At 40.0% G+C, this 26,691-nt stretch overlaps 2 protein-coding genes across 6 annotated transcripts in view; both read right to left on the bottom strand.

Annotated features, from left to right (window-relative positions):
* PLCE1 (phospholipase C epsilon 1) overlaps nt 1-26,691 on the bottom strand; it is a 337,159-nt gene that overhangs the window by 124,007 nt on the left and 186,461 nt on the right. The gene's annotated exons all lie outside the window — the stretch shown is intronic.
* Nucleotides 816-1,252, bottom strand: LOC112830687 (small nuclear ribonucleoprotein E-like). Its single transcript, XM_025880683.2, has one exon. It carries the CDS (start codon nt 1,232-1,234, stop codon nt 935-937), a length of 300 nt encoding a protein of 99 aa, XP_025736468.2. The 5' UTR covers nt 1,235-1,252; the 3' UTR covers nt 816-934.

The following is a 26,691-nucleotide window of genomic DNA, read 5'->3' on the forward strand; positions in this document are numbered from 1 at the left end:
TGTGTGTGTGTGTGTGTGTGTGTGTGTGTGTGTGTGTGTGTGTGTGTGTGAGAGAGAGAGAGAGAGAGATCTTTTAATAGTAGAAGGATAAAGAGTACCCAGTAGAATAATATAGAATAATAAATGAATCAACTATAGCTACATACATCACCAAGAATCTTAATTTTCAACTGCCTGTAGCATGTCACACCGACCTCCTTACTGTTCCTTGAATGTGCTAGGTATGTGTTCTACCTCCACCCTATCTCCACAGGACATTTGCACTTACTGTTCCCTCTGCCTGGATTGCTCTTCCTGCATATATCCAGACAGCTCACTCCCTCAACCCCTTCCGGTCTTTACTTAGATACTAGGGTCCCAGTGAGCCTTCCCTCACCGTCCTACTTAAGCTTACAATAGCCACCCCTCCCCAACACTCCCCATCCCTCTTCCCTGCTTTATTTTCTCCCTAACGCTTATCATTCCATACTTTTTACTTATTTTTCTTATTCTCTGTCTCCACCTAACTAGAATGTAACCCCTGTCAGTAGAGAATTGTCTTTTCTTTTCTTCCTTTTTTTATTTTTCATTTTTTAAAAAGATTTTATTTATTTAGTTGACAGAGAGAGACACAGCGAGAGAGGGAACACAAGCAGGGGGAGTGGGAGAGGGAGAAGCAGGCTTCCCGTGGAGCAGGGAGCCCTATGCAGGGCTCGATCCCAGGACACTGGGATCATGACCTGAGCCAAAGGCAGATGCTTAACGATTGAGCCACCCAGCTGCACCCCCCCTTTTTAATAAAAACAATGCCACAGCATTTATTATCCTCTGGTAATAACATAAAGGTAATCAAAACAATACGAACAAATGTTTTAGAACTACACTCCCAACAAAGGACATCTAAAAAAACAAACTACATGGCCTTCTCAAGAATTTCTCACTTCATTGATCATTTCTAGTTGGAGACACTTTGGAGCAGAGTAATATTATCTCCTTTTAGCATGATCCAACCCAATTGTTTTCTTGACTTTGTTTTAGAATGAATCTCTTCAGCATCATCGAATACGAGGTTCATGTACTCATCAAAACCAATGATACAGCCCACTATTCGCATGTTTACTTGCTCATAAAGCCACACCTGAATTCGAGATCTATTTTGCAAGTATCTGAAGATGAGGTTACACTGAACCATCACCTTCTGCACTTTTTGGTCCTGGCCACGGTATGCCATGGTGGAAGCCAACAAAGACCACATGCTACCTCAGAAAGCAACTTCCGGAATCGAGAATTTTGTTTTTTCACTGCAGGATGTCCAAAGCCTAGAACAGTGCCTGGCACACAGTAGGCATTCGAGCAGTATTTCTGGGGGAATGACTGAATGAACAATTGAATGATATTCCAAGAGTGGCCTCAGGAAGCAAACGAAAACATCAGCTGAGTGATAACAGGAGGAAGGACTCATTATGTTGGATCAGAAGAGGCACTCCCGGCCATCCGCCTCTGACCTAGAACTCTGGTTGACAGATGAACCCATTTAAGAATCTGGGGGATGCCTTTGGGGGCTGCTCATCCTGAAAGGGGCCTTTGGAGGCTGCCCTACTCACAACAAAGTGTTTTAAAGAAGCCACAGTACATTCGTTTCCTAGTCGAGGCAGCCAGATGGCAACTTCGCCTCCAGACTCTCGCAGGCTAGTGCTCGCTTCCATTTCTATTTCTTATTTCATCATTCAACAAATATTTGTGGAGCAATGTCTAAGTGACAGGACCACACTAGGGCTTCGTGTTTTAAACAGAACTTTTCAAATCTACTTGTGTGCAACTGTATTTTCACTCTCTCTCCCTCCCTCCTTTCCCTCCTTCCCTTCCCTCCCCTCCCCAAGGCCCCTGGTTTAATCTCTATTATTCTGAGTAATACATGTTTGTTGTAAAAAGAAAAATCCAGTAATACAGCATTCTGTACAGTAGAAAATGAAATTCCCTTCCTCCATCCCTTGATATGGGTCACCATGGTAATAAAGTTTCTCAGCCCTCCCCACAGGGAGATGTCCCCACATTCCCTGGGGAATAGGAAGGTGGTGCAAGTAGAATGTTCACAAACCTTAATTACTTATATATATGAAGGGACTTGCCAAGAATCTCAATTGTCAACTGTCTGTAGCCAGCCTATCACACTTGTCAAAAGCTTGGCTGAGTCAAGTGGTATTTGAGAAAGATACCCTAAGGGTCATAACAGGCATTCATTCCTTAGGTTTTCTTTTTTCTTTTTTTATTTCTAAAGATTTTATTTATTTGACAGAGAGAGAGAACACAAATGGGGAGTGGGAGAGGGAGAAACAGGCTTCCCGTGGAGCAGGGAGCCCGATGCGGGGCTTGATCCTAGGACCCTGGGATCATGACCTGAGTTGAAGGCAGACGCTTAACGACTGAGCCACCCAGGCGCCCCCATTCCTTAGATGTTCTAAGCTCGCCCTATGCCAAGTAAGACCTTTGGTGAGCAACACACCTGGACCAGATTATCTTAGCCATCTACATGGATATCTTTAGAGAGCTATGTTTTTTCATGATGTCCTTTTATTGAGGGTCCATATAAAATATGGCCAGAGAAAGACCGTTTCCAATGTTTTTGTCCTGTAAGCTGCTCTTGAAGACTATCCATTGTCTATAGGACACAGAAAACAATTCCTCCCAGGGCTGAGCTTGGATTTTCTGACAATCTGGTAGGTTGCTGCTTTTTTCCTTTCTTCCTCTTCTTCTTTCTGTTCCCTCCATTCCACATTCCTTTTTCAGATAATGAGAACAATATAACGCATCACATCTCTCTTTTTGTCTAGGCTACCAGGAAGCTCTGACCAATTTTTGAATCAATGGCATCAAGTTTCCTTTGGCCTAGGCATTCTTGCCCACATCATTCCAACCTCTCTTGCATGATTCTAGACTTTTTGCTCCACTGTTTTTAAAAGCCTCTTGAGGTTTTTGTTTTTTGTTTTTTTCAAAGAGGAGGAGATAAATGATACATTAACAAACAGTCCAATGGTGACATTTTACAATTTACAGGTAAGGAAAATAAGGTCCAGAGAGGCTGACTTCGCTAAGAACCACAAACAGCTGGTTAGGGAAGCTTTCAGACTAAAACCTCAGGGTTCCTACCCTTCCCACTATCCTATATTGTTTCAAATTAAACATTAATATTTCTTCTTCCTTCATATGTTGTGGATATTCACTCAGCTTGATTTTCTTTGTGTTCCGCTTTTGGAAAGAGAAGCTACAGCTGGATTCTGTGTGATTTTTCCCCACTCATCAAGTCAATGCCTCAGGTTGGCAGGGTCCAGGAGGGAGGGAGATACCTTCTCACATCTTTTCTGTCTACAGAGGACCACCTCCAGCAGTCTACCAAATTCACTTGGGACTTCAGACATAATAATGGGAATATGTACAAAATACCTTTAGGAAACCAAGTATTTCTGAGTATGACATTTTTGTTGTGGAGTGTGGGATCCGCAGAAAGGACAGAATGAGTTTAATGCAAGCTGAAAAACTCTACACGTTGAAGTTTAAATTATAGAAGTTTATACTCCCAAAGCAGGTATGATCAATTGGATTAAAAATAATAATTTCTGCCTGAAACATTAATATGAAAGTAAAAAATCCTATTGGTACTTTGATGTTTCCTTGTATGGAAAAAAGATGGCAAGTCTAAAGATGGGTCTGGGACTGCTAATTTGGATAAATATTCAGGGTAGACTGACAGGTATCCATAAGTGATGTGCAGGAGCGGGGGTAACAAGTCAGGGGGAACAGAGTGTGTGTGACAACAGCTCTCCCATATACCAGCTGTGTGGAGTCAGACAGGTTGTCCAAGTTTGTTGAGTCTCAGTGTTCCCATCTATAAAATGGGAACCACAGTAACTACACTCCAGGACTGTGCAGAGGATGGAATAAGGCCACACGTGTGGAATACACAGTGTGATGCCGACTTAGGGGCTCAGCTAACTGTGGATGTTACCATGTCTGAGTCAGGCTACAGCAGCTATCATAGTCAGTCACTAACTATTCCACTTAACCAACTAGGCAGGAATCATACAGAAAAGCCTGAGAGGACACAGTAGTCCTGGAAGGAAGTGAAGTACCTGGGTACATTTAGCTGAGGACAAACTTAACTCCCTGGGGGTGGAGGCAGCTGCAGACAGGACAGTTTTCAGACTGCAATTGTGATAAGCCAGACTTATGTTAGGATAAATCAAATCCACGAAGAAACTCCGTACCTGGTAATTGTCTAACTCTGCAGGACTTCTAGAGTGTGTAGTTGCAAGTTTTCCTCACCTTGTCATCACGTCCTAAATGGCCAGCTTAGCATATAATAAGCCAAAGTGCCCCTAGAGAGTAATCCTGGGGAAAGACCTCAGTCCTACGGTCAGAGCCCAAGAAGAAGAAATCCTAGCAAATGAGTGGTTGGCAGCCCTGAATCTTGGGGGGTGGGGTGGAGGAGCATCAGCCTCTTTGGGGGTGGGGGGTGATGGTGAAGTTCTTGGCTCAGTTTCATCACAGACAGTGATTTGGATCTGAATGTAAAAACATCTGCCAGAAACTTTCTGTTATAGGAAGCTCACTAGAAAGCAATGAAAGATTAAACTGCTGCATATCCTTTAAAGGTATCACTATTATCTTAGGGGAGAAAGAAGACTTGCAGCCAAGAATAAATTAAGTTGAAAAAAGGAATATAGGAGTTTTCCTTTGGTATAAAACATCTTAATGGACTGACCCAGATGGTCCAGATGTTTTTAAGTGGACATATTCTACATGCCACAGTCACATTATAAAATATAGAGTTCCATAACATTTTAAGTTGATCTTATTTGTATAGTTGCTCTTATTTGTTAATTTGAAAAGTGAAACTAAGTAACATTTTAGAGAACAAACAAAAATCAAGCTGGATTTTGTTTTTAACTTGGCAGAAAGAGTGGCCTTTGATTTTGTGTCTGATAGTCTGAATAACTATCTGCTGGACTTTTATTTATTTATTTTACCAATTCTTTCTCCATCTTTCTTTAAAATTTTAAAAGGAAATGCCTCCCAAATGTCTATAGTCATCTTTTTGGGGGGTATCTCAATAAGCAACAATAAAAAAAATCATAATAAATGTTTCATTTGAAGTTCACACAATTTACGTAATAAAACCTTTGAAAGAACATATGTAAAATTTCATCAATATTGAACTGAAATTCCTCAGGGAATATTTTCAGTGAGGCAAAGTGTTCTATATAAACAAATGAAATTTTGCATCTTTCTAGTTCTTATTTTGCAAGGCGATAACTTTTTTTAAAGTCAATTTTTATTATTTTAGAATATTTTTAGATTTCCAGAAAATGATAGTACAGAGAATTCCCATACACCCAGCTCCCAATTTTCTCCTTTTATTAACATCTTAAGTTAGTATAGTACATTTGTCACAATTAATAAAACAAATTGGTATGTTATTATTAACTAAATTCTATATTCATTTTTTTCTGAGTTTTTACCTAATTTAGTCTTTTTCCAGAATCCTGTCCAGAATATCATATTGTGTTTAATCATTGTTTCCTTAGGCTCCTCTTGACTGTGACAGCTTCTCAGACTCCTTATTTTTATTTTTTTAGATAAAGAGAGAGAGCAAGAGCCCAAATGCACATGGGGTGGGAGGGACAGGGGCAGGGCAGAGGGAGAGGGCAAGAGAGAATCTTAAGCAGACTCCACGCCCAGTGCAGACTCCAACTCGGGGTGCGATCTCACAACCCTGAGATCATGACCTGAGCTGAAACCACGAGTTGGGCGCTTAACCGGCTGAGCCATCCAGATGCACTTCAGACTCCTGATTTTTAATGACCTTGGTTATGACACATACCGGTCAGGCATTTTGTAGAAAATCCTTAGTTGGGATTTGTCTGATGTTTTTCTCATGATTAGACTGGTGTTAAGGGTTTGTGGAAGGAAGACCACAGAGGCAAGGTGCCATTCTCATTATATCTCATCAAGGGCACATGTTATCAACATGACTTATGCCTGTTGACGTTAACCTTGATCACCTGGCTGAGGCAGTGTTAGCTTACTTCCCTCCCTGTAAAATTACTCATTTTTCCTCCTTTTTCATACTGTGCCCTTTGGAGGGAAGTCACTATATGCAGCTCACACTGAAGGGGCGGGAGATATGCCAAACCTTCCAGAGGGCGGAATTTCTAGAATAAGTTATTTGGAATTCTTTCGCATAGGAGATTTGTTTACAGTTAGCCTGTGAACAACATAAGGGTTAGGGCTGCTGATCCTGCCCCACCCCCCTCAAAAATCCACATAGAACTTCTGACTGCCCCAAAACTTAGCTACCTATAGCCTACTATTGACCAGAAGCCTTACTGATAATAGTGGAATTAATACATATTTTGTATATGTATTATATACTGTATTCTTAAACAAAACTAGAGAAAAGAACATGTTTTTAAGACAATTATAAGAAAGAGAAAACAAATTTACAGTATTGCATTGCATTTATTGATAAAAGTCCACACAGAAGTGAACATTTGTGGTTCAAGGATCAACTGTATTCCCACTTATTTACCCAGTCCCTTACTTTTACCAGAATAGACTCATGAATATTTATCATATACTTTGGGCTATGTTGAGAGTTTAGCTCCTACTCCATGATATTATTGCCTCAGCATCCATTTTGTGGGGCCAAGCAACCCATGGGGGCCTTGAACTGATACTAGCTTCTCCTGAAGCAGTACCCTGGGTAAGAGCCCTCAGAGTCACAAGTAAATGTGAGTTCTGGATATGACTTCCTGAAAGACCCTTGTGACAAATACTCTCCCTTGCCACCCAGGGCTGCCCCTTGTATAAGACCCCTCAGAAGCCTACTGTAGCCCCGCTCTTTTTGGTTTGAACTGACCAATCCAGCTTTAGCCCAGTAACCCCAAAGCATCCCCCTGCGGACCCTAATAAAGGCATGTGCCCCACATCCTGCCTCTCTCTCTGCCTGTAGCCTGCCTTGACTTCCCACAGTGGCCCTTATAGGCAAGCCATGTTCCTCCTCTAGCATCTGTGGGTAGTAACCTTCTCTAGTTCACTTTCCCTTGTGGCCTTTTGTTGAAATGTGGCTGACTACAGGACACCCCAGAGTTCTACTTAACAAATGATCATTTAACAAAATCACAACAGGCTATAATCTAATACTACTTTATTTTGTTCAAATTGCTTTAGCTTTGACCATTGGGACATTTCTCAGTTGCCTCCTGTCCTTTTCAACATACCCCACCCTGGTGGGTTTTTGACTATTTCCTCACATTCTAACACTACCAGACACTCCAGGTTCATCTTAGATATCTCCTGCCCCAGTCTTAGAATGAACTATTTCTCTAAGGAACCCAGGTTCCTTTTTATTGGAAAAAGGTATTAGATACCAAGATCTGGGGATCAGATGTGTTTATTGCTACTTGGGGTGTCAGCTGCTTCTAGGTCCCCTCAGATGACAGAGCAAGGAAATGTATGTATGTATACTGACCAGTGAATACATACATATCTCTACACGTTTCCACATGTAACCATCTGTATATTACGGTAAGTATTAGTTCATACTAATGTCAAGGAAAAAACCTTTGCTTGTTTCTTACGCCTTTCTCTCTCTAGCATGGAAAAAAAGTAAATTTCAATAGTTGGAAAATGTTGAAGAGATTACTTCTATTGTCAGTTTTCCTACCCACTCCTCTCATCCCTACTGCTGTGGGACATTTTAGAGAGCCAGTCTTCTCAGTTGCTTTAGCTGTCCTAAATGCCTTGCCCTGGGGACACTGCCTGGTTGAAGCCTGCATGTAGTTCTCCCACAGCACATCACACTATCTGTCCTGCTGACTTCCATCACATAGGGTCATTTTTCTTTACAAAGCTGACTCACACTTGATGATTTACATCTTGGTCATTTATCTGCTTCTGTGAAAATTTCAAAACCTAGAGCCAAGACAAACTCTACAATGCATCTAAGGCAAACCCCTTGCTGCTTTAGACGTGCCATAACTCACTTTGTCTGCCAAGATGGAGAGGGGAAAATGAAACATTTAGCTCATGTGGGAAACACAATTTTATATATAAGTGGGCATGATCGTGATCATCGGATGCAGCAGCATCTACTTGGCTACAGCACTTCACAGTTTACAAAGCACTTCTACTTATGCAGTTTCACTTTTATTTCGATAGAACAGTCCTGAGATATTAAGGCAGTGTTTGCTCTTTCATTTACAGATGAAAAAAAACTGGAGTTTGTGACAAGAGGATATGGAGCAACTGGAACTCTCACATATTGCTGGGAATGCCAAAAGATAGAGACACTTTGCACATCACTTTGCAAAGGAGTTTAGTATTTACCCAAGAGGAATGAAACCTATATTCACCTGAGAATATTTTTAGTGGCTTAATTCATAATCACAAAAAACCCTGAAAATAACCCAAATGTCTCTCAATTGATGAATAATAAGCTATGATAGATATACGTACAATGGAATGCTACTCAAAAAAAATTACTCATGTATGAAAAAACAATGATGAATTTCCAACGCATCCCGCTAAATGAAAAAAACCCAAGCTCAAAAGTCTATCCACCACTTTAAGATTCCATTTAAATGACATTCTGGAAAAAAGCAAAATGATAAAGAGAGGAATCAGATCAATATTCCCAGAGGTCTGCAGTCAGGGGAAGAGACTGACTACAAAGGAACAACGGGAACTTTTGGAATGAGAGAAATATTCTCTATCTTGATTGTGGTGGTCGTTACACAATTGTATGCATTTGTTAAAATTCAAATGGAACACCAAAATGGGTGAATTCTACTGTAGGTAAATTATACTTCAATTTTAAAAAGGAAGCATGAAAATTGAAAGGGGAAGGTGGTGGAAAGGAAAGTTTAAAGAAGCTTAGTTACCAACTAAGCAAGTTGGGCATAGTCACCAAATGGAACCAGAAATTGAACCAGGTCTTCTACCTTCAAGTCCAGAGCTTTTCTATTAAGAGTGGACACATTTCTAGAAAAGAACTGATTTTCAGTCTTCCCTGCTTATGGACACAAACTCAGAATGGGAATCCTAAATGCTGACCCCTCTCTTCTTCTTCACACTTGGAAGTAGAGCTCTCTCACTTTCCTTCCTAGGACACACGTTGATCCTTAAGGATTTGGAATGACAATAGCCAACATATGAAGGATGAGACTACATCTTAATGTCATGCCTCATTGTCAGAAATGTTGCAAGAAAGGATTTGAGTGGAGGATTTCTCCAAAGAAGATATACAAATATAAGCACATGAAAAGATGCTCAACATTAGTAGTCAGTTAGGTAAATCAAATCAAAACCATAATGAGCTACCACTTCATACCTACTAGGATGGCTATAAGCAAAAAAGAATAGAGCAAGTGTCAGCAAGAATGGGGAGAAACCAGAACCCTCATCTGTTACTGATGAGAGTGTAAGATGGTACAGCCACCTTGGAACACAGTTTGGCAAATCCTCAAAATGCTGAACAGTGTGTTACCATATAACCCAGCAATTCCACTCTAGGTATATACCCAAGAGAAATGAAAACACACATCCATACAAAAATACATGAATGTTCATAAGAGCATTCTTTATAATAACCAAAAAGTGGGAACAACCCTAATGTCAATCAACTGATGAATAAACACAATGAGGTATGCCATACAATGGAATATTATTTGGCAATCAGTATTGATCCATGCTATAACATGGATCAAACTTAAAAACATAAGGTTAAGTCAAATAAATGGATAAAATCTTTAAAAAAAAGTTTAAAAAAAACAAAAACATAAGGTTAAGTGAAAGAAATGATGTACAAATGACCCCATCTTATATGATTCCTTTTGTGTGAAATGTCCAGAATAAGCAAGTCCACAGGAACAGAGAATAGATTAGTGGTTTCCAGGGCCTAGTTAGTGAGGAATAAAAAACAACTGCTAATAGGTGTGGGTTTCTTTTTGGAGAAATGAACATGTTCTAAAGTTATAGTGATGATTATACAAATCTATGAATATACTAAAAAGCCACTGAAGTTTATACTCTATTTTTTATTATAAGTTTTTCTTTTTTTAAAAATTTTAATTCCAATGTTGTTAACATCCAGTGTTATATTAGTTTCAGGTGTACAATATAGTGATTCAACGGTTCCATATATTACTCAGTGGTTATTTGAACTGTATACTTTAAGCGTATGCATGTATGGCATACGGATTATATCTCAATGAAACTTTTATAAAAATTATACTGAAAACAACAAACACAAAAGAAGTGTTGCCAGGACTAGAGAAAACAGCCAGGAAGGAGGACTGAGCACTCTGGCCAGGCAGTCCCACCTAATTAAGCCTGAGTGGGGCCCTTTCTCCCTAAATCTCTCTCATAAAAGGCAGGCTATAGATCCTCCCCTCCCATCTTAAAAAGTTTTCCCTCATCTGAGCTGGGAGTGCAGTTGCTTCTCCTTTGGTGGCTCTGCCCAGCTGTAATAATCAGGCTGAAGATGGACTGGGTTAGAAATCATCACCTCAAAGGAAGGAAGAGAACACTTCATGCCAAAATATATTGCAATAACAGAACCCTCAGTGTCACTCCCACCCCACAGAACCCAAGCCCCCTGAGCCCACAGCCTTGGCTGTTGACCAGCCCACTCAGTTCCTCCCTCTTCCTTCCCTCAAAATAGGGGTATAGGAAGCGGGTAGTGCATATAGGATATTCTAGATTCAGTATTACATTCAATTCACCTGACACATTAAGCATCAGAGGATTATAATAACAATAGATGGCATTTCTTGATCATAACAATCTTACCTAGAGGGAAGTGTTATCCTCATTTGACAGATGGGCAAAAGGAGGCTTAGAAAGATTTAGAAACTTAGGTCATGTAAACAGTATAGCTGCGATTCCAACTTGGGGAGGTCAGACTCCAGAGCTCAAGTTCTAAGGGGCTGTTAGAGATCATCTGGTCTCATCCCTTATCTTAATGGTCAGAAAATGATGCGCCCAGGCTACAGGACTTATTCAATATGACAGGACTGGCTAGAGGCAAAGCAAAGATTCCAGACTCATGATCTTATTAAAAGTCGCCTTGGTCTTTTTTTTAGATTCATGGTACAGATATGGAAGAAATTCCCTGAAGTCAGAGTCTCACATCCATAGTCCAGAGTTATCTAACTTGGGTTCTAAAATCATCCCAAGCAGATGGTATGTATTGTTTTCTCAAGGGTTTCTAAGAAAGATATTCTCAAAATCTTCAGGGAGTTATACTGCTGTAAAATGTCCTCCTCCTCGCCCCTCCCTGCCCCCCCAACTAGTTTCATTTTCCCAAGAGAAAAGGGAATCATTGGATATGGTGCTCTCCTCCTCAAACATGTCATGTCATGTCCCTCCTCTTCCCAAAATAAATAAACAAATAAATAAAGCCCCCAATTCTTAGGGTGACATTCTCAGACCCAAACTTCTATTCCCATCATCTCTCATTGTGTCCCTTTACACAGGCACTTCTTTCCTGTTAGTTGGATCTCCAGGGTTGGGACATTTAGTCCCCAAATCACCAAGTCCAAGAACTAGAAGAGCCTTTGTGGAACTGGACTAGTCCACTACCCTTTCTCTTTGACTGTGATTCTCACCTTGGTGAGGAGAGTGGGGACAGTTTTGGCCAGGATTGGGGCAGGGCAGGTAGGGGAGAGAACATGTAATGTTTTAAAAATGTATATTCAATATTATAAATGGTTTTATTCATGCTACTAATTATATTTGGAAATTCCAAAATCGCATTAGATGTTCACATGAGGGTTTTTTAAAAAAACATTTTGAAAGAAGACAAGAGTTGAAAATGTTAGAAAACTTTAGATGCAGTTTCTCTGTTCTATGAATCCAGATATAGAGAGTGGAACCCAACCCTAATATCAGTATCTCTATCTGCCACCTTTGTAATCATTCAAGAGCCCACCTAGGTGTGCTGAACTGTTCAAAATGAGGACCATTTCCCCAAACTTCTTGAGAGCTTGTAAGCAGTGATTTTAAAATGTTACAGAATTGGAAGGAAAAATTTCTCATCTGTTCTAAAAGTAAGTAATCCAGAGTTACTAGTTTTCTAGCATCATTATCTTCACATTAGTTATTTATTGACTTCTGGAGTCTGGGTCAATCACTGTGGCAAACATATTTCCCTAAAATTACCTCTTTTAATTCTTGAAATGACCCTATTTGTTAGGTGGGTGTCATTAGCACCATTTTATAGAAGAGACAGAGGTATCGAATGGTTAAGAAAGTTGCTTGGGGTCACAAAGATAGTAAGCAGTGCAACAGGGATTCCAACTCAAGTCTCAGAGCCCATGCTCTCATCCAAGCTGCCATCTTGTGCACCATGTGAATGGTGTGGTGTCTCTGTTACTTCCCACAGAGTGCAACATGCAACAGTAACTCGTCCAGGCTGACGAATGTGAAAGGGGCATGCAGGGATCAATGGGGGAGAAAACTGGACAGTTAGGTCATAGAGCCCCTTGTATGTGGCTAAGATGTCTGCATTCTATTTGCTTGGCAATAAGGAGCGCCTCAAAAATGAAGAGCAGACAGGTATGCCTTAGTAGTGTCACGGGGACAAGGAACAAATGTGGAAGCCAAATGGATGAATGTGGACTTTGTTCATAGGTGTCACATAATTCCCTGGGAAAGGATGCAACCCTATTAGCCAAAGTAGGATATTTGGTTCTGTGTGGGTTTTTATTAGCAGAATATCCCTCACTGGCATAGACAATAGTCACTTATATTGGACTACATAATAGGTATCTTGCCTTGTTTGGAATAGGAATAGAAACTTAAGTCCCTTTGTCTGGCTTGAAATTCTACTGAAATAACTTTATGCCTCAAAGTAGTATGAAGTAAACATTTTTATAACTGTTACAAGATGTTAATAAGGAAATCACATTGTAAGAAGCAATAAAAAAAATGTACTTTAAAAAAAGATAGTTTCATACCACACTTTCCATGGATTTAGCCTGCTTATTTCATCCATTGGTGGGGCACCAATCTTTTGAGAGCCTAGCAGGGAAGCCCGCCTTATGTTTATTCTGCAGTAGAGAGAATTAGTTTCAGCTCACTTGCAGAAGTGGATTTCAGAGGAAGGGATTTGACAAAGTTGTTAAACTCAGTGGAGGCAGAAGAGGAAAACTGGGCTGATTATGTATCTGAGCACTGTCACTTTGAAATTCATTCTGGCCCCCAGAGTATAAATACACTTCAGTATTTTTGTTAGGATTGCCAGAAAATCAGCAAGTGTTCACTTTCTTTGGCCAACAAAAGCATGACTCTCTGCACAAAAATTTTCTGCACATTTATAAACAAGAACATTTAGAAAATCCCCTCTTGCTGAGAGATATGACAACAGATATATTTAACTGAGCCATAAAATAAAGCAGATACTGAGAATACCAGTAGGTTTATCAAGCACAGGAAAAGTTTTTATGTCTCTCTTCTGACACAAACTTATACACGTCTTCCTATCCCCCCACAAATACCTTCCCTGTCCTGAGCTGGCCTGATGAGCCATCAGCCAGGTTTCTACCTTTGTTTTCTGTCAGACTTCTCCAATAAGTATACACAATCCAATTTCTACATTTTCTCACCACGGAACCTTGGTTTTCCAGCAGGCTATTTCCAGCAGCCCTGAAGGCTATTGCTAAGGTGGTCTCCAAGTGACCCATGACCTCCCACCCAAATCTAAGGCAAAAATTTTTCTCCCTCACAGGATCTCCCAGTTGAAACGAGGCCACTAGATGATCTCAAACCTTTTGGCAAACTTGTTCTGCAAAGAGCCTGATGATAAATATTTTAGGCTCTATGAGCCATTCAATCTTGCCACAATACTCAGCCTCGCCATTACAGTGCCAAAGCAGCCATAGACAATATGTAAACTAATGAGTATGGCTGTGTTCCAATAACATTTTATTTAGGGACATTGAAATTTGAATTGCATCACCTAATATTATTTCACAAAATATTATTCTTTTGATTTTTAAGAAATTATTTTAAAAATGTAAAAAGCATTCTTAGCTCATAAGCTGCACAAAAAAAGGTGGTGGAATGGATTTAGCCCCTGTGCCATTATTTGATCTAGGTCAATCTTCCAACCCAAACCAGGAGTTTCTTCCCAGCTTTGCAGCCAGTCAGCTAGGCTCTGTATGGACTTTTTCCCATCAGAAGAGGCTCACTACCTCAAAGGCAGCCTGCTCTAAGGCTGAGATGAAATGACTAGATCTGGTTCTGCCTGCTGACATCACAAAGAATAAGTCAACTTCAACATTGTGGTAACCCTTCAAATACTGAAAAGTACCTATTCTGACCACCTGTGAAGTCTCCCATCTTGGGACAATAGTCCAGGTTTCCATTGTTGCTTGCACAGCGTTTTTTAGTTTTCTCTCTGCTCTGGTCTGTAGAAATCCTTCTGCAAATCTGGCCTCAGACTACACTTCAGGTGTGCCCAGTTTAGGGGACAGATTAGTAAGGCCATTGCATTCTGTGATCTGCTTGCCATGGTGGACTCTGTAATGCACTTCTGAACTTCCCTGGCTCAGGATAATGTGATACTTATTTTTGAAATTCTTCCCCCTTGGTCTTCATCACCCATGCTGCCTGATTCTCATGGGAGGCCCACATTCTCCTTCTCCTTGGAGCCTTTTATCTGCCACAACAGTGGGTGTTACCAAAGCTGGATCCTTGGAGTCTGTGATCTCTCTCACACTTGACATCTTAGAAAACAGATGAATTCTCATGACTCAGCCATCCCTTCTATTGGGATTATTCTCAAATTGTATCTGCAGCTTCAATCTCCTCATATGTGAGCTCCAGGTTCTCACCTCCCATACCCTTAAAGACCTTACTTTACCCTTATCCTAAAACCTTCATGCCTCAAAGTAAGTATCTCCTCACAGGATGATGATAATAATGGTGATAATAGCAGCAAGAGTAGAAATAATAATTAACATTTGTTGGGCATCTACAACTGTGCCAGGCACTATGTTGAGCTAAGGATTCATTATCTTACTTAACTTTCACAACAACCCATAAGGAAACTACTCCTAGCTCCCTTTTATAAGTGGGGAAATAGGCTCAGAGAAGCAAAGTAATTCAGCCAAATCCACTGTGCTAATAAGTAACAGGGTTAGGATCTGAACCTTTGTATGTCTGAATCAGAGCATCTGCACTTGACCATCATGGATGGACTTTGTTACTGCCCAGACGATGTCACAGGTGCCCCATGTCTTCCAAACGCCCTGCCCAGAAAGCTTGAAGTCAGTCTTGACCCTTCCCTGAATTTAGCCTTCCTACCCTACTAGTCACTATACTACTAGGTTTCTTTTTCTAAACAATTGGGCGCCATTTTCTCCTTTTGTGCTCACCAGCATCTTACACCAGGTCCCTCGTCATCATTCCCCGTAGTTTACAGCAACTCTCCTGATGGGTCTCCTCTCCTGGCATCATGCATGATCCTGCCCAGAATATGTTTGATCAAGCTGCTTCTCTCATTTGAAAGGTTCTCCCTGCCATCCACCTCTTTGCCATTCATTCACTCGACCAACCTTGGAACTGTCTAGTCCTTACTGATCCAGAACCCTCATCCCACGGGGGGAAGGGAGGAAGGGAGGCTAGAACATATGTCAACTATCATGTAATTTAAATATTTTACATGCTTACTTCCTTTTCTGCTCCTTCTCCAGCTTTTGAGGAATCTGTGGCTAAACTGCTTTGGGAGGCTGAGGCATTAAGGCCCAGGCCCTCTTCCTCCCTGTATGACAGAGTTTTCCAAAGCATGTTCTATAATGGGTACCAGGCACTCAGTATTCAAATATGTTAGTGAAATACTGCATTCTGAGAGTCTCAATACACATTAGCATAATGAATGACCTGAGAAGTCCTGCAATGAAAAAAAAAAAAACAACCCACCTTCATTATCATTGTTTGTCCAGCATGTGGCATATGTGTTAGGCCATTTTTCCACAGAATGCATACATCCCAAACAATGCACTGTGGGAGATACAACACTTGGTTACCCCCCAAATCCCTCAAACAACCATTTTGTTGCCCCATTTCTTTATTCATGGTATTGCTCATGATAAATGTTTGTTGTGCAACTAGATGCATAGTTCTATATGTAAAGCTATATAACAGAGAGTTTGGGCTTTGGGGTCATAAAAGCCTGAGTTTCATCACGGCTTGGCCACTTTCTAGTTAGGTGATATTGGGCAATTTATGTAGCCTCTCAGGTTTCTTATTTGTAAAATAAAGCAATAATTCCCATCTATCAGGATTGTATGAAAGCTAAATGTAAAGTGTGTATGTAAAGTGTTTGGCACAGTGCCCAGTGTAAGAATTAGCAGTGGCTACATTATTAATTTCTCTATCATCATCATCATCATCATTACCATTATCATCATAACCCTCATCACCATGATCACCATCACCATCATCCTCATCATCACCATCATCACCACCATGATCACCATCACCCTCATCATCACCATCATCATCATGATCACCATCATCCTCATCATCATCACCATCATGATCATCATGATCACCATCATCCTTATCACCACCATCATCATCACCATATCACCATCACTATCATCATTATCATCATCACCATCACCATCATTATCATCTAAATAAATGGGAAAAAAATTAGACATCCTCAATTAGCTAACTGACAAATTAACCACATTTTTTTCTTTCCCTTTGAGAGGATAATTTGACTTATATATCAAGGATGTGTCTTGGTTTTAGGAAATTATTTCATGCAGTATCTTAAATTATACCAAGAGACAAAATGAGAAGCCTCTGTTGGATGATTGCAGAATTAAGGAAATTCACATTTAGCTTAAAAACACTCTGCAAAGAGGGGATTAATGGTGTAAGGCCAACCTGATGAGCATTCTAATGATGTGCCATTGGGCTTCCTACTAATTCTTATTTGGTTTGACATTTTTACTAACAATTTGAATAAATATACATGAGAAACATGTATCAAGCCTGAGTATGAAATAAATTGGAAATAGTTAGCTAACTCAATATATAACTAAATTAATAGTAAAACTTTTACCCCAAAATGCCCCAAAAAGATAAAATGTAGTAAAAGATTACATCCATGCAAGAAAACAACAAACAAAACAATCTATGCACAGAGAAGAGATGAACTTGGCCATTTGCACGCTAAAAGTCTAGGGGTTTTAGTTGACCTTCAGGTGGGCTAATAATTAGACACAGCTTATAGAAAAAAATAATCAAATTAGCAGGCATTCAGAGCAGGAGAATGACCTAATTGCAAGAAGGGAGAGTCTCAGTGTTCAGAAGAGACTAGAGAGCTTCATTTTTAAGAGGGATATTGAAAAATGCTATGTTTTGACAATATGGGGAATGTCCAGCCTCAAGAGAACCAAACAAAGACAATTTCTATTCGTCCCAGGGAATGACAGGTGGAATTTATAAGGAGGCGGATTTCAGTTTGATTTAAGGAAGAATTTTAAAACAAATTGAGCTCCATCAACATAACAGGCTCATTAAAATGGAGTGAACTCTGAAAGTTTTTAGCAAAAGCTGGGTAAGAATCTACAAGGGAGAGATTCCTACATTTGGTGGATGAAAGAGGTATGTAACATAACCTCTGAAAACTCATCAGTGATAATGTTTATAGTTGTGTCTGGCAAAAGCCTTCCCAACCTCCAAGGCTCTGAAGCCTTTGGTCATCCTCAAGGGCAATGTGCCTGGTGCCCTCTCTCTTCCTCTCTTATGGCACACAGTCCTTGCTTCTCATGTGGCATGGAATCACACTAGTTACTATTTATTGAGTACTAGTCTGTGCTATTCTGTTACCTTGCTTAAATGTCCCAATAACCCTGTGAAGATAAAATTAACACGTTTTACAGGTGAGAAATATGAAGCTGAAATCAGTTTATGTCACTAACTTGCCCAGAGTCCTACAGTGAGTGAGTGGCAGACCAGGACTCATATCCAGACTTTAGCAATAGAATCATATTCTTTCCACTAACCCATGACACTTCTCTAACATGATCTCTCACATGATAGCTAATGCTTTACATGGCCTTTTCTTGGTGTATATTTATTCAGTATTTCAGGTCTTAAATGACTTGAACTAAATTGTAAATCCCCCAAACAAAAGGCCATGTCTTGCTTTTCTTTGTATTTCTAGTGGCACTTCTTTCAATAAACAACTGTTAATGCCAACTAGCACTATGCATTCATAAATACTTATTTATTGAGCATCTACTTTATAGCTGGCACTTTGCAAAGAACCAGACATACAGCAATGAACAAGTTTAAAAAGTTTCTAAGGATAAAAGCAAACAAGCAATAGCTTCCCTGACTTTTGAAGTGAGACATGATCAAGAGAAGGCAGCAGCTGTGGTATGACCAGGGTAAGAAGGTCTTAGGCAGAGAGAACAGCAAGTACAAAGGCCATGTGGAGAAAACTAGCTCTGTATGTCTAGGAACAGAATAAAAGTCAATATGATTGGAACGGAGCCAGAGAGGGGGTGGCTGATGTAAAGTTAGGATCAAGTAGATGGGGAAAATCAAGCACGGTCTTGGCATTTTGGATTTTATTCCAAATGCAAAGGGAAGCCATGGGGAGATTTTCAGCAAGGGGTGACCTGACCTGCTTTATGTTTATAAAAAAATCACTCTGGCAGCTGGGTGGGGAACGGATTATAGGGTATGCAAGCCTGAAAGCAGTACTGAAGGTGAGTGCAGTGGTGGCCAGTGGTGGCAGGTGAAACGCTAAGGAGTGAGCCAATTCAAATGTATTTTGTCAGTAAAGCAAAGGGAACTTGCTGATAGTTTCCAAGTTAAGGGCTTGGGAAAAGAGTAAAATCTAGGATGACTCCTAGGGTGTTAGCCTGAGCAACTGGGTAGAGGCCAAGATGGGGAAGACAATGGGTGGTATGTGAATGGAGGAGTGAGAAGTCAATCCTGTAGTTCTATTTTGGCCACATCTGAGCTGCCTTGTGGACATTGTTAGAATGTAGGCTTTGTGAAGGCAGAGGCTCTGTGTGTCTTGTTCTGTGCTGTATCCCCAGTGCACAAACCAGCACCTAGTATATAAGCTGGTATGCAATAAAATCTCGTCGAATGAAAAAAGCCAAGGAGAGGCATTGAGAAGGCAACTGGATTTATGAATGTTTAAATCTCTTGTGCAAATGTAGATTCTTGGCAAAGCATAATTACCTTCCTCTTTGGCTCCTACACATGCAGTAAAGATCTCTGAGAGAATGGTTTTTCAAAGAGTTGAATTAAATATCCTAATAGGGTCAGTTAATGCAGACTTGGAGAGGCTGAAAATCCTACTCTCTGACCAAAGTCTACCTGGTATTTCCCACGGTTTCAGTGTCATTGAAGTGATATGTCTGATGGTAAAGAACACTGGGCCTCAAGGAGACACAAGACTGCTTCTCTGAGTCATGTTTACTATTTGTAATAATAATAATAATTAACAACAACAAGAACAATACTTCTCACATACGTCAAAGTGTTTGTCTCTTTGCTAATTTCCATCGCAGTCATTCTTATTTCTACCCATCCCAGGCTTGAAGTACTGACTTGGTGCTTGCCTTAAATGGAATAAAACAAGCCTCCAATGGTCAACCGGAAGTTCTCTTTTTGGGTTGGTTAAATCTTAGAGACATGATGGGAGCTTTAAGAAGGGTCACTAAATCCTATCATAGTAACAAAATGGTTTAAATATTTAAGATTTCAAAACCAAGTTCTCTACTGTAGCATGAGTACCAAAGAATGAAAAAAAATGCAGAAAGAAAAAAGGAAGAGAGGAAGGAAGGAAGGAAGGAAGGAAGGAAGGAAGGAAGGAAGGAAGGAAGGAAGGAAGGGGAAAAATAAAGAGAAGACAAGCAAGTAAGCTACCACATTCATTAAAATTTACTTTGGACAATTCTCAACTATCTGCAATAATGGACGACCTCAAAGACAGGAATCACTGTCCTGTATGCTTTGGGATACGGCTTTGTTCTTCTCTTTGAATTCCAGTGGGGCTGATGGTCTAGATCAGTGATCTCCAAGCGTTGGTGGCATCAGAATTATCTTGTGGAACTTTTGAAAAATACAGATCCCCGAGCCCACCACATATCCATGGGGTCAGAAACTCCTGGCAGTGGGCAGCAGGCATATGCATATTTGAAAAATACTCTGATGCCCTTGTCTTTATTCAGCTGATCAGTGAAAACCACTGTTCAAGGAAATCGCATTAGGTATTTCAAGAATGAGCACAGGCATGGAGGTCCTGATTCCAAGGTTCCTGGCAGCCCTCGTTCACCACCTTCTCCTGCTGTCCCCACATTGGGCACAGCCTCCCTCACTCCTGGTCCTTTTGGAAGTAGTGATAGGACTTAAGATCTTGAATTTCAAAAGCCATCTCTGTTGGGATATAGGTTTCATGAAAAATAGAAGTAGAGAGTGAGAAAGAAATATATAACAGCAATGGTATGGGGAAGAGAGGAAGATAAAGAAATAAAGCAAAACTTAGATTTTTTTTTTTTTTGGCATCCTACATTCTCAGGCATCCAGTACCTCAAGGCTGAAAGGAACTTTATTTTTTTTAAATTTTATTATGTTATCCTAATCACCATACATTACATTATTAGTTTTTGATGTAGTGTTCCATGATTCACTGGGTGTTATATGCAATGAAACAATGAAAGGAAATTTAAAAGCCAAATACCTGAAATACCCTTGTGCCTGATCTGTGGAAATGACAAGTTATCCTAATGTTCTTCTGGGACAATATTCTAGGACACCTCAAGATATGGTTATCTTTCCCATGTCAAGGAGTACAGCCTCCCAATTCAAAGGAGATGCTACGTTTTCAATATCAGGAAGTGAGCACATGTGTTCAAGTCAACAAAGAGGTTAAACTCATTCTACATGTTGAAATCATAAAAAATATTTTGAGTCGTCCTATGAAGAAAATGGCTTTTTTTCAGAGTAAGAGAACAGAGTTGAGGGAAAAAAGCTCCTTCAGCATCTGATTTAATAGCACCAGGTAGACAACCCAAGAACACTGGCTTTGGAAGCCAGATCACCTGGATTCAAATCCTAGCTAATCATTTAATGAGCCTCTTTGTGCCTCAGTTTTCTCATCTTTTAAGTAGGGGGACCATCATAATAAGAGATGGGATCCATTATTATTAGTTATTTTAATTTTAGGGGTTTTTTTTGTTTTGTTTTGAAACCAACATTGAACCATTTGTGTCTTAGATCCTCACTGCTTTACACACGTCATCCTTCTGAACACTCACATAACCTATTTGAGGTAGGTACTATTATTGTCCCCATCTAGAGATGAGGGATTAGGTAGTTAGCTTGAGGTTATGCAGCTGGGAATGGCGGATTAGAACGAAGGCAGGCCGACCCTAGAGCTGAATGATGATGCACGGTGATGCCATTCCTCATTCCCAGCCCTGCTGTTCACTGACAGTTACTGTAAGTGAGTAGAATCCTGTGAGTTCTGATTGACAAGAACTGCCAATCACAATTTGCTGTCAATCAGCTCCAGGACAGATTAGCCTCTTACTAATAACCCTGCTCTTAGAATACGGCCCTACACAGCTGAGTCTTGGTTCAACTGCCTACTGTATTTTTTGTCCAGAAATTTCTGGACTAAAATTTCTGTTAACTTGGGAATGCATGGTGAAATGTTCTGGAGAATGAATATAGTGTCTACTTTCAGAAGTGCCTCTGAAGAGATGTGCTTTCCCAAGGAAAAATCTGGTTTTCTACAGTGAGCTGAAATTTCCCTTACGCTGAGGGGGCTTTATTAGCAATGCATCTCATGAGTATTCAGATATGAAGAAGAAGTTTGTATCGTAGCCCTAAACAGATGATTTACTTGGCTGTCTGCATAAAAGGAGGGGAGAAAAGCTTTGACAGGAACTTCTTCTAACATGATTGAACATACATACTATAAAAAACAGTATTTTTTCTAAAATATTTCAAGTGAAGGAACACATTTGGGCATGAGGACACTCCCTTACCCTAATCCCCACCATTATCATATGTCATGAATTTTCCTTACTGTGCAGAAATGGTCTTTCCTTGGCTATGATGAGACATAGTTTTAGATGTTGGAAAATGCCAAATTGATCATCACTTACGAAGTATATAAGGGATTCTGGCTGAAAGGACCCAGGTTGAAACAGCTGTTCTCTGGCCAGATGGTTTGCTTATTCTTGCGATTCTTTCCCAGGGAGTTAAGATGCACCTTGGCATTCTTCATAGAGGGGATGGCCTTTAAACTGTTGGACTGAAATCTAGTGAAACCTACCAGACAGAAGGAACAAGTAACAACTGAGTGTCACTTTGAGCTGCCTGCATTTGTGTGGCTAGAGAAGCAGACTGATGACTGCTTAGGTTAACCAAACAGAAGGAGGTCGGGGAAGGTCACCTGGGCAAAGAGCTAAGTAGAATCCCTCCATGGTCTTCTGGGGTCTCAGAATAATTGTGGGCTAAATCTTGGGCTCATGACCTTCCCCTGGACCACCAGGTCCAAAAAAGGAGCCCAGAGGAATGTTCTTGCTAAAAATTACTCAACAAGAAAAAACTGCTCAGGCCAGAGGAAAAAGTGAACCTGCTAATAGCCTTTAGAGCTGAAAACCAATCTCCAGTCAGAGAAATCAACTATCTATTATACAAAAGAGTATCTGGTAATGGTGTGGGTAGTGGTGGTTATGGAGCCAAAAATTCACTCTATTGACAGGTCCTGAGGCCCAGCTGTAGAGGCAGACCATAGCAAGTTCTGATTTCTAAGGTCATCAATGGGTGAACAATAAAGACAGGATACAGAGGCCATATTAAAGAGGCATGAGGTTTGAGAACCAGTGACTCAGAAATTCAATCCCAGAATACCACCAACCTCCATGTTTCACCATCGTCCTCAGGAGTGATGGGGGAAGAAAGGCATGAGAACAAAGGGAGTAAGGATGGTCTTCAATCTTTAATAGCTTCTCGTCTCTGCTTCTAAAGTATGCAATCTCTTCAGTGACGTTATCTACAAAGACATGCCTCTCTGGCTCCTCTAGAAAAGAAAAATGGCTCTGGAATTTATTCTAAAAGAAATGAAAAAAAACCCCAACAACAGTAAGATCAAAAGGAATCTGGGCTAGAGGCAGAGGCTGGATAGGGGAAGAAAGTGGGGGGAAAACCCCCAGGATGATTTGAGACTGCCAAAGTAAGAGACTTTGTGGGTGGCCAGGAAGTGAGGTTGGTCAACCTGAAGAGAGAAAGAAAGAACACTGGTTTCTTGGAGAATTAGATCAGAGTATGACTACAGAGAGATGTCCAGACCAAAAGCGTTCAGGAAGACCTGCCTCCCAAATTAAGCAAAGCAGGACTGAGCTTATCCACACCCCTCAAGCCCCATCTGACTACCACTGGCTTCGGGGCTGACGCTCTGCATCTTCCATTTACTTGTGAGGTTAAAGAACTGACTCCCTTGAAAAGTTACTCTGATGTGCACCAGTCTTGATGTTGGGCAGGAGAAGGGGGAACGGGGAGAAACACTGCTTCCAAGCCACAATCTAAATTGATTCTCAATGATTTATCTCCTGGCCTTCCTTAATGTAAGCCATTTTTTCAGTTATTTATGATTGTACTTTGAATTGCATTTTAACCATATTTTCCTAAGAACAAGTGTTATGCAACATTGCCCAAAAGGCATCAGGGATTTTCTTCCCTTTCCCCACATCACGGTTAAGTCATTGGGTACAGAGTTGTTAGAACGTGGGAAACTTCTCGCTCAGAATAATGTTCTATTGACAATCAGGAGCAAGCTTCCTCCCTAGACAATGAGTCTTGCTCAGAACAACTGGCTGTCTTCTTGTCTGGAATATCCTCCATCTCCTGTTATGTCCCCTCTCTAGCCCACCCATTCCTCAAGGCCCAGCACCAACCTCCAAAGCTAAGCAGAGAGAGCTCTAATCACCCATCTAGACACCTCAGCTTCCACATCTGTGCCACTCACACTGCATGGACTTTCTGCCTTTTTTGGTAGTGATTTGTGCTTGTGCCTGACTACAATTTAAGACTGGCACCTCCTGGCAGCCGCAGACTGTTACTCATTTTCCTCAGTGCTTATCCACCATGGTGCCCTGCTTCTGAGAAGTGCTGAAAATATGTGCACTGAATAACTGCATAAATAAATGCATTCACCTCTCCCCTAAGTGACTAGCACTCCTGCCATGGAGCTAATATTCTCTATCTTGTCTTTGAGATTCTCCAGCCTTCCAAGCAACAGATATCTTCCTCCCACTGAGGAAATTGCATTTACTTTGTGTATCCAATTTCGACAGAACCAAAATACGGTCTTATAATGTTGTAGATTTTTATCATATACTGCTAATTTCTTACTTAAAAGAATATTATGTTTGACACATCAGCAAAAAAAAGAGAAGGCTATAGCACAGGAGTCTTAAGTGAATAAATAAGTCTTAAGTGAATGAATGGATGAGTGATAATAGGAAATAAATAAGTCTTAAGTGAATGAATGGATGAGTGATAATAGGAAATTAGATAAAAATAGAAACAGCAAGAGGAGTAGAAAAAGAGTAGATGCACAGGAGATTTAGAAAGGAAGTAGAAAGAGAGGGAAAAGGGAAAGGAAACTCAAAATTAATTAAATTCTCAATCAGCAATTCTGGTACTACAAACTTGACCTTGATAATTAAGCAGAGAGGAGGGGCAAGGCAGTTGGGTTAGAAGAGAGTAGACTGTGAAGACAGACATCTGGATTCTGACATTCACTCAGCCACTATGTGATTTTGAACAAGTGACTCAACCTCTCTGAGCTGCACTAGCTTTTTTATTTTTTAATCTTTTATTTTGAAGTAATTTTAGATTTATAGAAAAGTTGCAAAAATAGTGTGGAAAGTTCCTGTATACAGTTCGCCCAGCTTTTGCTAATATTAGCATCCTTCATAACCACAGTACCATTATCAAGATGAAGAAATTAACATTGATCCATTAATACAATACAGCCATATTCCTTATTAGAATTTCACTAATTTCCCCATTAATATATTTTTTTCCTAGCCCTGTATACAGTAGGTTCCCCCACTGCACTTAGTTATCATGTCTCCTTGTCTCCTCCAGTCTTTGACAGTTCCTCAGTCTTTCCATACCTTTCATGACCTTGATACTTTTGAAGAGTAGAATGTCCCTCAATCTGGGGTTGTCTGATGGTTTTTTTCCCTCGTGATTAGATTTAGGTTATGCATTATTTATTTATTTATTTTGGTGTCAAGAATGTCACAGAGATGATGTCATGCCCTTCCTAGTGCACCATAGCAAGAGTTATCTGTCAATATGTCTTCTTACTGGTCATGGTGACCTTGAACATTTACTTAAGGTGGTGTCTACTGGGTTTTTCCACTGTTCTATTTTTTCTTTCCTAATTAATAAATATTTTATGGAGAGATATTCTGACTTTTTATTTATTTTGTTATTTCCTTAAGTAATCTCTACACCCAATGTGGGGCTTGAACTCATGACCCCGAGATCAAGAGTCAAATGCTCTGCCAACTGAGTCAAACAGACACGTCTTGTGGAGAGATACTTTTAGACTAAGCCAATATCTTTTTTCTCATCGTATTTTTGCCCCAAAATATTAGCATTCATCAGTGGTTCTTGGTTTTTGTTGTTGTTGTTTTGTTTGTTTTAGTGGTTCTTGCTTGTAACAATTTATTGCTGGGGGGTCCTCAAGGTGATTTCCTATTTCTTTCATCCCTCTACATTTATTAATTAGATTCTTTCGTTAAGAGCTTCCCCTCCCCTCCCATTAATGAATTTATTCATTTATTTTTATCAGTATGGACTCAAGAATACTTATTCTATGAACTATAATCTAATACTATCATTTATTTTGTTACTTAAGCTTCACTTTTTTTATCTGTGAGTCAGGGAGAATGGCAACAGCCTTACACAACTATCATGAGGATTAAATAGGATTTAAAAATGTGAAAATGTCCAGTCCATAGCACCTAGTAAATAAATGCTGGCTCCTGTCCTCCCTTTTCCTTATAGAAGGTAAAGCCACACTACTCTGAAGGCAAGATCCTTCTAAATAGGCGAACATCTTAATTTAAGAATTCTCTTTTAATGTAATGCAGCCTTTCTACACTAAGGTATAGAAAGCAACTAGAATTTAGCTAGCCCAATGTTGCCTACTAGAGGTCATTTTGGATCTGCCTGTAATGACTACGTAAGACTGATTTTTAATCAGTATCCATAATTTGTATGAAAATAGATGCTTGCGAATACTTGAAAACAGACTGTTCTCTTAAGTAGTTTAAGTGTTTTCCCAGAAATCTTGTTTATGTTCTGAAGTTGCTTAGCTAAACTATTTTCAGAGATAGTCCAAAGCATGCCTCAACCCAGCTGTGCTTTGTATCATCACTAACTCTGAATTAGCGAAATCACTGATTCATCTTTGATTCTTGAGGTTATGGGAGTGAATGGAAGAAACCGAAATTTTCTTTCTCCAAAATTAATTTAAAATTAGATTTTAAAAGTTCAGGCAAGGCAAAACTTCAGGTAGAATTTAAAACACCCACAACCACAATGGACAAGGATAAGATCCCAAGGATGTGAGAATAAGGA

This window comes from Callorhinus ursinus, unplaced genomic scaffold (assembly GCF_003265705.2).
Source record: "Callorhinus ursinus isolate GAN/ISIS: 27379988/994484 unplaced genomic scaffold, GSC_fseal_2.0 scaffold20, whole genome shotgun sequence".
Taxonomy (NCBI): domain Eukaryota; kingdom Metazoa; phylum Chordata; class Mammalia; order Carnivora; family Otariidae; genus Callorhinus; species Callorhinus ursinus.

Coding starts and splice junctions, on each gene's coding strand:
- LOC112830687 (XM_025880683.2), bottom strand. CDS start 1,234: ATGTGGTCTTTGTTGGCTTCCACCATGGCATACCGTGGCCAGGACCAA.